A 12,088-nucleotide genomic window follows, 5' to 3' on the forward strand; every position below is an offset into this window, starting at 1 on the left:
TTTGGATAAGTTTTGTGAACTTCAAAACATCAAAGGAGTTTTCTCCAACATCTTTGACTAACGCGCAGCGGAGTCCTCAATTTCCATCATGTGCACTTGCAGGACTTCTGGAAGCTGCACCTTTGAAAAATAAGACAAATGAGACGCCGTCTTTGACTGACGCACAGCGGAGTCCTCAATTTCTTTCACGTGCAGGACTTTCGCAACTTGAGCAAAGCATGTACACCAAATATCTCAGTAGAAAAAAGAGGAGAGAGATTTCTATAAAGAGGAGAGAATAACTCAGTTATTGTCATCGCCCTCTACTCTCCATTAACACCTCGCCTTCTCAGAAAAACAAGCGATGTGGATTATCGGAACGTTCGTGTCGGGACTGGCCATCGCATGGCTCGCTCACTGGGTTTACAAGTGGAAGAACCCTAAGTGTGGCGGCGTTCTTCCTCCCGGTTCTTTGGGGCTTCCTCTCATCGGTGAGACCCTTCAGTTGATGGTTCCTAGCTACTCGATGGACCTCAACCCATTCCTTAAGAAGAGAATACAAAGGTACTCACAAGATCTCATTCCCCATTTCACAGTCAAGATGCCGACTTTATTTTGAAATTCTCGACGATGAGTAGAGATGCCCTCTGGTTTGCTCTTTTGATGCAGGTACGGCAAGACATTTCGGACGAGTGTGGCGGGTCGAGCAGTTGTAGTGTCGGCCGATCCAGGATTCCGCCATTTCGTTGTTCAGCAGGATGGCAGGCTGTTTGACTCATGGTCTCTGGACACATTCGCAAAGATTTTCGCACAAGAGAGCGAGGGCAGCACCAACATCCCGAACGTCCACAAGTACATCCGAAGCACGGTTCTAAAGCACTTCGGCGTGGAGGGCCTCAGGGAGAAGTTGCTTCCCTTGATGGAAGAAGTGTCTCGAGTGACCATAAAGAGTTGGTTAGGCCAAGAATCCATCGACGTAAAATATGCCACTGGAACCGTAAAGACCAAATCCTTGGATCAAAACACTCTTGAATCGCTTTTTCCCTTATTTTCTAAGAGGGGTGATGGAAGAATCTAACACGCATTTGCTTTTGATGTTCTTGCAAGATGGCAATTGGATTCGGTGCAAAGCAACTGCTAAGTTATGGTCCTAAACAATCGTCAGAGAAATTTTTTGATTTATTCTTTGCATTTATCCGGGGGCTTATGTCAATTCCTTTTAACATACCGGGTACATTACATTACAAATGCTTGAAGGTAAAGTGAACTGATATGTTTGTTAGAATTTGATTTATACTATACAAAAAAAAAAAAAAAAATTAGTATCAAGTTTAAATCTGCGCAGGACCATAAAAAGGCGTTGTCAATCATTCGAGAGATCGTAAAAGAGCGGTTTTCTTCGCCAGAGACCCCCTACAACGACTACCTTTCTCACATCATGGCAGATATGGGCAAAGAGAAATTCCTGACAGAGGATTCCATGGTTCAGCTTATATTTACGCTTCTTTGGGTCAGCTTTGATTCTCTTTCGACAGCACTGACATTAGCTCTAATGTTCCTCGAAGAGAATCCTAAAGCATTGCAAGAAATCACGGTATGCTTTTCTAACTACATGCTAAATTGCACATAATGGAATTTCTTTGAACATTTTAAAGCGGGTTTTTGCTCATGTCTTTTCCAGGATGAGCACGATGCCATAATACAGCAAAGAGAATTAACAGACTCCTCGATCACGTGGAAAGAATACAAGTCAATGCCTTTCACTCTTCATGTATGCAATCTAACCAACTGGACAAATTTTTCGCACAGTCAAAAGTCTTTTTCTAACGTTGGTATTGAAAAAACCAGGTAATACATGAATCACTAAGGTTGGGAAGCCTCTCACCAGGAATGTTGAGGAGGACAAAAAGGGATGTAGAATGGAACGGTAGGCCAGTTCTATGATAATCGATTCATGCGTTTTCTGTTTGAGTCAAGAACGTCGATGAGCACTTTGATCCCTGAACCATATTTACAGCATTGATGACAGTCAGATGTCTTTGCAGGATTCACGATTCCAGCAGGCTGGGGAGTCTGGATATCCACTACCGCTTTTCACTTTGATCCCGAGACATACAGAGATCCTACGACGTTCAATCCATGGCGCTGGAAGGTTGAATTTGAGAAGAATTTTGATTTACACATGGGGAACCTAAAGTTCGGGACAAATGAACAAGATTAAACAAGTCGTGCATAGGAACTTTTATGGTCGCAAGTGATGTTGATATCGAATACCTATAAATGCCGCCCTGTAACTGACTTGTTTAGGGCTTTCGAAATCCAGGACTGCAAATCGGATGCTCTGCTCAAGAATTTCATGCCTTTTGGATCGGGAATGAAACAATGTGCTGGTGCGGACTACACGAGAGTTTTCTTGGCAACTTTCCTGCACGTCTTGGTGACGAAATACAGGTATTTGTCTCCCGTTTTCAGACACCAACATCCTGAAAAAGATCATCGGCTCGATGGCCAAAAGCCATGCGGTTCCTAACATTTTTCTCTCTGTTGGAATCTGATCAGATTTATAAAGGTCAAGAGAGGTCTAATTCGCAGAAATCCGATTCTAAATATCGGGGAAGGCTTGCACATCAAGGTCATGGAAAAATAGAAAGGAAACTGCTTCCACCCTCTCACGAGATCACAACTTTGTTGGCTGTTATGATATGGTTGTAATGATATGGTTTCAATGTTTTATCTCTCGACAAATTTCCCAAGGGGCTCAAAAGTTTCTGGACCAAATGTTTGTGATGTCAACACACAGCCCTTAATCTGGGCCTACACATAAAAGAAACTAATGGCCCGAATCAAGCCATACAACCACACTCAACCAATAAAGTCCACCCGATAAAATGCTTAAAGAAGCCCGTCGATCATAAAATTTATAACTATACAATTGGCCCACAAAACCCATTGATGGAATGTCCGAAAAATTCATCAATCGTGATTCACGATTCGTGAGTCTCAAATAGATAGAGGCTAAGTGGAGTAAACATGAAAGGAAGTTGAAGTCTGAGTCAAGAGGATTTCATCGACCAATGGATACCTGTAGCTAAAGGAACTGAAGTGTTTATAAGTCATCATCGAGAAAGTGCTTAAGCCAAGAGGTAGTTGGAGATTCTCACGGAGAAAATTAGAATGCATGACGGAATGGCTTATTGAAGGTGCAGGATGAATCAAAGTTTGTATACATACCTGCGTACACAGGCACAAGCATATCTGAACATCTCTCCAGAAATTCAAAAGAAATGGAAGCCATTTGCATAATTATCTGATCGCGCAGGCTTGCGTGCTGGAAGACTAGTTTATAATAAATGAATGTCACTTTGAAGGGGCACCCGAGGGTGTTGGAAGACTAATTTATAATAAATGAATGTCACTTTGACGGGCACCCAATGGTTATCTGCAGTTAAGCAACCAACAGTTACGATGTCTCATGTTATCTAATTTCGAATTCATCAAATGCAGAAATTAATTTCAAACTCAACACTTGCAGAAAATAAGTTCAATTTAAGCCCAAGATTCCCAACCGTCTAATCAAGAGGAACAGCATTATAGTCCATTCAATGCTTTCAGGTCCATTAAGGAGCCCAAACACTAAAACAATGCTTATTGTAATGCATACAAAACACTTTATCTTTCTCTTACTTGCCAATGTTGAAGTGGGACTTGTTCCTAAGTTCATTAACATTACAAACTAGACTAGCTCTACAAGCCACGATTTCTAATTTTACGAGTAGATCAATCTCCGCACCATCCATGCTTGTGCCACCGATCAAATTTAATCTTACATCTTACCCCATTTCCACAAAACTCCTTTTTAAGCTTGCGCTCGTATAGCTCAAAAGTAAATCCTACTGGGCGGGTCACATGATAACTCATTATCATCAGAAGTATCTTGCCTTTTCCTCACCATGCATCACGAGGAACTTGAGTTAAAAGACAGGTGAAAGTTCGAGTGAGCCTCGGATAAATCGGAGTTAGAATAGAAGCGGACAAAAAAACATGGAGAAGACCTGCTTTTCCAAGAAAAAAGTTGGGAGAGAACATCTGGGAAGAATATTCTTCGCATAGATTCACCGCACTAATGACTTTTAACCCCCACAGCCTTGTTGCGAAGAGCTTGGGCAACTTTCTCGGACTTTCTCGTGGCAGACGAGGAAAGTGTTAGGTAGGCATACGGGGGTTGTTGGTCTCTCAGAGCTTGCTTGAGCCAAGAACATGTCAGGCTGACTATTAATAATAAAAACCCTAGAGGCCACAGAAAAAGGGCGGAGGTAGGTCTTGTCGAATTCTAATATGGGGGCTTTGAAGGGTTGCTTAGTTTGGTGGGAATTCATTTCAATTTTAATTCTTTGGAGGTGAGGGCGTGGGTGTGGTTGGTCTCTTTAACTTCATGAAAGGTTGTTGAGAATCGCCATCTTTATGTTTACATGTGCACCTATATTTGTACATAGACATGACGTGCTGGCGGCAAGTAGAGCTCGTGTCCTAATTTCATGTCCTCACAGCTGAACTCCGGTCCGAAAAAAATTTATTCCATTGCAAAGGAAGGAAAAAGAGAAGGCCTCTTTTTGCAAAGTTGTTTTTCTCGTCATTTTATTCATATACGCACATACGTATACACTCTATAAAGTTGTCACTAAGGCCCCGTTTGTTTGTGTTTTTTTTTTGTGTTTTTAAACATTTTTCTGTTTTTTTGTTCTGGGAACAAAAGGAAGCAAAGCGTTTGGACGCGTTTCTGTTCCTTTTTGTTCTTTTTGTTCCAGGAACAAAAAAGAGCAGAAAACAAGAAACACAAATTTTGTGTTTCTTGTTTCAAACACAAAATGTAAACACTTTTTTTTTTCTTTTTCTCTTATTTTTGTTCTTCTTTCTTTTGGCCGGTCGCCGGCCTCGGCCATGGCCGGCGACCGGCCGACGAGGGCCGGGCGGCCTCGCCCGGCCACGGCGAGGCTCGCCGGCCCCGGCGAGCCGACGCTCGCATCCCCCGGCGAGGCCGAGGCTCGCCGTAGCCGGGCGAGGGTCGGCCTCGCCATGGCCGGGCGAGCTCGAGCTCGCCAGGCGGCCGGCGAGCCTCGGCCTCGCTCAGCGGTGGCCGGCAACAGGCCGCGCCGCCCGCCGCCGGGCGAGCTCGGCCTCGCCGGATCAAGGCGAGGCCGACCTCGCGCCGGCACAGGCGAGCTCGATCTCGCCCAGATCCGGCCTCGAGCTCGCCAGCCGGCGAGGCCGAAGCTCGCCCGGCGGCGGCGAGCCTCGGCCTCGCAGCGGTGGCCCGAGGCGCGCCTCGCCCGCCGGCCCCGGGGCGAGCTCGGCCCTCGCCCGGCCCGTCGGGCCAAGGCCTTGGCCGGCGACCGGCCAAAAGAAGAAAAAAAAAAAAAATGAAAAAGAAAAAAAGAAAAAAAGGAAAAATAAGAAAAAAATAGAAAAAATAAAAGAAATAAAAAAATTATCCAAATTTACCAAACATATTTCTGTTTATTTTTTATTCCCGAACAAGTTTACCAAACGCGTATTTTGTTCAAAAATTGTTCCCAGGAACAGAAATACTTTTTCTATTTCGTTCCCCGGAACAATTTTAAATGTAAACACAACCAAACGCGCCCTAAATCTCCGTTTACTCTATAAAAAGACGAATGATCTTCAGTAAATAAAATGAATTCACACATCTCAACTTGATCATGTTCTTGTTTAATTACACCATAATTTGTTTACAATCTATTATATGAAGATTGTGTTCACGTGATGTAAATAAGAATATTACATTGCCGTGCTTAAGGAATATTATTGTTTGCGCCTAAGAAAAAAAGAAGAAATAATTCATGTCGATGGTATGTTTAAGGGCGGAGACATTCCTTTGACAAGAACATCCTCAATTTATGAACTATGGTGCTCTAGGAGGAAGGCTGGATATTATATGATTCAAAAAAATTCTCATCATAAATGGTTGTGTGTGTACTTTCTTTTATCAGCAAAGTCTCCTGAATAAATAAATCAAAGCATGACGTACGATAAGTCTCTTTGCATCTCATTATATTGCTAAGGTCAAGTCGTCGCAATGTACATACGTAAAGTCTAAACCATGTATTAGACGGCCTTTCAAGCTTCATAAGGCTCAATTAGTCTAAACCATGCATGGGTGATGCGACGCATGTTCAAAGAGAAAAGACATTTTGTTTGATTATCTAAATGATTAGATAAGATCATGCCAAGAAAAATAAATTATGTTATAAAGAAATTATTGACAATTATCACCGCTGAATTTCATAGTATATAACTTAGATAATGTACATATCATAAAAAATTAGTCACTTTCGATTTCCATTTTTCGACTATTGCACTTTTTTTTCGCTATTTCTAATTTATCAATGCACAAACATGTTTTCTTTTTTTTTTGGTAAAGATGCACAAACATGTTTGTACCTCCTTTTATTGAAAAATTAATTAATATTTCGAAAGTCTAAATATCCGTATTGAATAATAATTTGCTTTTCTACATTCTAAGTCTCTGTTCGGAAGAGGAGAAAGCTTGAATGTAATGAAAGTTCCAAACGCATACCAAATTAATTATGAACAAATTTGCATTGCACCTTATATTAGGTGAGAAAAAAAAATTAAAAATGGTGTCATTTACAATCCATTGTCCTTATATAGAAAATGGAGATGAGGGATGTAATTCTGATTTTATTTTCATTTTCTGTCCCCTCCCAGACAAGTAAAATAATAAATTTCACATTTTGTTCAGATTTGACTTCCAATTCTTTGAAACTATGTACAAAGAAAAAAAAAACTCTCATTATCTCTTCTCATTCCTTTTCACTTCTTGAATTAGCTTCGTCACCTCTTTTAAATCACTCACTATAATGTAAAACAATTAAGAGTGAATTTATTTCACAAAAAAATTCAAGATGCATAGAACATTATTTTCAAAAATAATGAATTATATCGCTTACAAAAATAATTAAATGAATTATATTTTCACCATCCACGAAAATAGTTAGTTATGAATATTTATCGATAATAAAAATATTTTCCGTTAACTAAAATTTCTAAGGGATATAATCAATTATTTTTCGAAAAACATTTTTAAAATCTCAAGCTTTTCGTGAAATGAGCTATTTATTGATTTTTTCACAATAAAATGCAAACAGGCCCCACAGAAAACAGTCGTTGCCAAACCAAATGTCAAAGACTGAAACAGTAGGCGCCCGAAGGGAGAGCTCAAGCAGGAGGAAGCAGTGCACGATCCGCCCGCAAAGCGTTCGTCTCCGCTTTTATATAAAAAGCCATGCTTGCCAACTGTTATGAGAGAGAAGCACATTGCAAAAACAGAAGCAAGGAAGAAACTTTGTCAATACCCAGTTTCGGTTTTGCGCATCTGAGACGTAAAACACCCGACAGACAAGCAACTGGAGCGATTTCTTGTGCGGGAGATGATGTAATACGAGCGCCCTCTGCCCCTGTCGCGTGCCGTCAATTTGGAGGAAAGAGAGTTGGGACAGTTAGCTCTGAGTTAACCCATCTGCATCCCCTTCTCCGTCCCCCCCTTTTCTCGTAATAAACTCGAGCCCAGCTGCGGGAATTTGTACCCTCTTTGTGTCCTCCTCGGTATATCCGCTCGGCCTATAAAAGAAAGGTGCGATCTTGGCGCCGATTCCATTCCAATCGAGCTGATCCTTCGCTTCCCCTTCGATTCTTCTCGCATTTCGGTTCCGGGGTCGCGGAGCTTTTTCGGGTTCTTTTCCGTTCCTCTTCGTTCCGGGTAAGATCGAATTTTCTCAGTTTTGTTGGAGAGATTTTTTAGCTTGTTGAAGCATTCGTTGTGTGCATTTGTAGCTTGCTTGTTGTGGGGAATTTTCATTTTCAGTTACTCGGAAATCGTCTGGCTTTTCTGGGGCCATCACTGATTCGAGTTCTGGAGCTGAAAGCTCAATATGGGGAAAATTCTTGGACACTTTGTTCTGTTATATGGCAGAATCTTTTCTTGATGGCCTATTGATCCGGGTATTTGGCTATAGTTTTGATATGCCCATCCATTAGGGAGCTCCTTCCGGTTCACTTATTGCTTCTTTGGAAGTTGTCTGTGCTGTCCATTTCTTTTTTTTGTTTTGTGGGGTGGGGTGTGGGTTGTTTCTGTTACATGTGTAAATTACTGCGCAGCGTATGAGCGACGACTTTGATCTCTGTTCATTAGGAAAATACCCTTTTGAGGATCACTTGTTTTAAAGTTTTTTTTCTTTTCTTTTCTTTTCTTTTCTTTTCTTTTGAGTGATCATACTTCAACAGCAGCATACTCTGTACTAGTGCTGTCTAAGAAACAGAAAGAGAACGACAATCATGACAATTTTGTTCCACACTTGGTTCTTTTAAAACATAATGCTTATGATTTTGCATGGTAAAAGATAATTCTCCTATGTATACTTATGTCATGATGGTTTTCTCTGACTTTCAGAATGGCCGCTGCTGTATTTAATCAAGCAAGTGGAATTGTTCAGCCTCATGGCTGTCTCAACAAATCTTCCAACCATCAGGAATTGGGCAGTGTTTCATTCAGATTTTCTCAGAAAGTTCTTAATTTTGAAGCTAGTCAGTCAATGCGAGGAACTCGGGCTTCCGACGTAAGGAACTCCTCTGCTGCTAGAGTTTCAGGCCAAGCTCCGGTGCTTGATCCAGTTATAATTCCCTCAAAGAGTGATTCCACAGAGCCCAAGAAAAAATCAAGTACGACCCTGTCATTAAGTCTAATGTAGATCTAATAATCTGTGTGGTGTGGACGAGTTGCATGTCCTACTCGAAGAAACTCATAGTGTAGCTTGTATAGTATCTTCTCGATTCTTTGTACAACAGGAGGGAAAAACTTAAGTAGTTCATTGTTTCATGCAAATCTAGTATCTTCAAATGACATTCAAACAGCAGCATTATTTATGAGTAATTTGATTTCTATTGCAGGTGAAGCAGCTCTTATATTGATTCGGCATGGTGAGTCTTTGTGGAATGAAAAGAACCTATTTACAGGTTGTGTAGACGTACCACTTACCAATAAGGGTATAGAGGAAGCAATTCATGCTGGACAAAGAATTAGCAACATACCTGTCGACATGATTTTTACGTCGGCACTGATTCGTGCGCAGATGACAGCGATGCTTGCCATGACTCAGCACCGTTGTAAAAAGGTAACTAAGCAAAGTCATTTGTTTACGTGGCAGAAAGAAAGAAGGAGATCAGGAGCATATAGTCAATGAAGCTAAAGTGGCTTATTAATGCATGTCATTATCTGATCAAGGCATCCTTGCAGAATCCAGATAGAGCAGTTTCCCCATATTTAGAAGAAATTTGTTACAATTACACTTAATCGTATCAGTAATTGGTACTTTACCTGCCTACAGGTGCCAATCATCTTGCATGACGGGAGTGAGCAGGCTAGGTTATGGAGCGAAATCTTCAGTGAAGACACAAAGGAACAATCCATTTCTGTCATAACAGCTTGGCAATTAAATGAAAGAATGTAATATTGGTGGTCCTACACATATGAATAATTTCTTCTGCCATTATAGGCTTAACCTTTGTGCAACATATTTTGTTCAGGTATGGCGAATTACAAGGTCTGAATAAGCAGGAAACAGCAGAAAGATACGGAAAGGAACAAGTTCACGAGTGGCGTCGAAGTTATGACATTCCTCCTCCCAATGGGGAGAGTCTGGAAATGTGTGCCGAAAGAGCTGTTGCTTATTTTAGAGATAAGGTATCTGACTGCCTTCCTCTGTTTCCTGTTCGGGACAGTGAAATATATCTGTTTGGTGTAGTATCTTACAGCAAGTTCCACTTTGCAGATAGAACCTCAACTTCTAGCTGGGAAGAACGTTATGATTGCTGCCCATGGGAATTCTTTGAGGTCCATCATAATGTACCTTGACAAATTAACTTCCCAGGAGGTGATACAACAACCTTACTCACTGATTTTATGATTTTGTGATCTTATGTAACTGAAAAAATGGCTTTGTTTTATCAACAGGTTATAAGTCTAGAACTATCAACAGGTGTACCGATGCTATACATTTTTAAAGAGGGTAAATTCATTAGGAGAGGAAGTCCCTCGGCACCTACGGATGTTGGAGTATATGCATATACTAAGGTATGCTTGTTCCTTTATGTGGTATTCTTTCAACTGTGGACCTATTTTTTCTGAACACGTTGATCCAGAAGTAGATTGATTAGAAAAATTACTGTCAAATCCACTTATTCATCTAGTGTTTGACCATATGATACATATGCATGTTCGCTAGATCAAAGACGCACTCAGATTTGATGTAGCATCACTATTCTTCGTAGACTGGGAGTGAAATTAGTTATAAAACAAGTAGGATGCTCTCTTGCATAGAAGTTAGCTGACTCCATGTTCTTGTCTATTGATTAGTGAGACTATAAATGATGCTTTCCATCTAGTAAATGCTTAAATTCATGCAGACATTTGAATACTTCACTCAGGAGTAAAGTAGCTAATGAATTTAATTGGCTTACTAAGGACAGGTCTGCCTGGAAGAAACTTATAGCAAAAGGGCTTAACTCTTGCCAGAAGGATCTTAAATCAAGAGGCACAAAGTCATGCGCATTAGAAGTTCACTCTCTCACTCACCTCAAAAATAAGTGGATGGTCATTGTAAATTTGCAATAGCAGGAGTTCTTATTGATGTTTGTTAATCACTATCAATTATATGATTTCAAAATTTTGTCTAGGGCTAATGAGCAACTTAATTTACTATATCTAGAGAAATACTTGATAAACCTATCAATTTCTTTTTTGCTGAGGAAAAACAACACGCATGCGATTCACCTCCAAATTTGTCTAGTTCAACAAGGTATAAGCTCCCATGAGGTGGAGGGCCAATTCTTTATTGCATAGCATGTGGTCCAAAAGTTATTTCCAACTTGTGAATGTTTAAAGATTCAAGTATCAACTGCTAGTTGCTGCAATTTCGTTGAAATATGCTAATTGTGCAAATGTGAATTCTGTGTAGAGTTTGGCTAAGTACAGGCAGAAATTGGATGAGATGTTCCAGTAGCATACTCAAGGCGCCTTCATATACAGGCTACCAAATTTGTCTCTGGTACATCAAAATCCTCTGCAGCTATTCTTCGTTGACAATGGATTCCTGTTGCACATAAATTATCTGAGACTTATCTGTATTACGCATTGTTTTTCAGGCTCAAATAGTGGAGTGCTTAAACAAGAAAAGCGTTGTGCAAAGTTTCAAATGACAGTTGAAGTATTACTTCAGAGTAGTAGATTAGGAAACTTGGTTTTTCCATCCCTATGTATCCTTGGACCCAGTTTGGCTTTTCTTCCCATTTCCATCCCCCTTTGATCCATGTGCTATTGTCACTTGTCAGGTTATAACTTATACGTGTGTAAAACGATGACAGATGAAAATCTGTGATCATCGGACATTGAAGTAAACTTTCTATGCAGTTGGGATAATTTTTATTCTTGCAGTGATTACTTGTGCATGTCAACTTGAAAAATCTCTTGCTTTGATGCTTCAGTTGTTTTCCTTCTCTGCTACAATGGAACCCCCGTTGAAATTACAAGACTAGGAAGTTCTTTCTTTTTTCACTTGGTTTGGTGCTTCCATTGCCTTCTCTGATCAAGATTAGAAGACAAATGTTTACACGAACTCATGAACTCACGTCTCACTTGAAGGTTAGGTTCATCGGCCGACCGGTACTAAGCTCAACCTCTCAAAGCAATTTTCCTTTCCTTCTGCACCGGTTTGTATCGCGGTCAGGTAATATCACGAGTCGCCGCGTTTCTGCATATGGTACTTCCACGTCCTATACCTGGTCTAGGCATGGGCCATCTCTCGCTGGTATCAAAGGGAGCGGATTCTCAAGGAATTCGGGTTGGGCTACTGGACCCACCTCTTCCCCAGTAGAAACTCCCCTTTGGGCTATTTAAGATCAATCTTGGTATATTGCCCGAGAGGTTAATCTGACAGCCCACTCACAAATTATATAAACCTCCCCTGTATTTTCTGGCCCAAAAGGAAAAATTAACTGTATTTTGAAAATGAGAAAT

The 12,088-nt window shown here is 40.7% G+C and overlaps 2 protein-coding genes across 2 annotated transcripts; both read left to right on the plus strand.

Annotated features, from left to right (window-relative positions):
- Positions 1-300: 300 nt before the first annotated feature.
- On the plus strand, positions 301-2,724 carry LOC104448077 (cucurbitadienol 11-hydroxylase). The gene is made up of 9 exons (XM_010061862.3): positions 301-543; positions 649-976; positions 1,087-1,236; positions 1,325-1,573; positions 1,661-1,750; positions 1,828-1,906; positions 2,025-2,131; positions 2,303-2,430; positions 2,539-2,724. Exons 1-9 carry the CDS (start codon positions 344-346, stop codon positions 2,624-2,626), a joined length of 1,419 nt encoding a protein of 472 aa, XP_010060164.2. The 5' UTR covers positions 301-343; the 3' UTR covers positions 2,627-2,724.
- Positions 2,725-7,306: 4,582 nt separating this feature from the next.
- On the plus strand, positions 7,307-11,505 carry LOC104448078 (2,3-bisphosphoglycerate-dependent phosphoglycerate mutase 2). Its single transcript, XM_010061863.3, has 9 exons — positions 7,307-7,777; positions 8,468-8,736; positions 8,965-9,188; positions 9,402-9,520; positions 9,601-9,757; positions 9,846-9,947; positions 10,028-10,147; positions 11,031-11,120; positions 11,218-11,505. The coding sequence occupies exons 2-8, from the start codon at positions 8,469-8,471 to the stop codon at positions 11,073-11,075; spliced, it is 1,035 nt and encodes a 344-aa protein (XP_010060165.2). The 5' UTR covers positions 7,307-7,777; position 8,468; the 3' UTR covers positions 11,076-11,120; positions 11,218-11,505.
- Positions 11,506-12,088: the final 583 nt, after the last annotated feature.

Source organism: Eucalyptus grandis, chromosome 11 (assembly GCF_016545825.1).
Source record: "Eucalyptus grandis isolate ANBG69807.140 chromosome 11, ASM1654582v1, whole genome shotgun sequence".
Taxonomy (NCBI): Eukaryota; Viridiplantae; Streptophyta; class Magnoliopsida; order Myrtales; family Myrtaceae; genus Eucalyptus; species Eucalyptus grandis.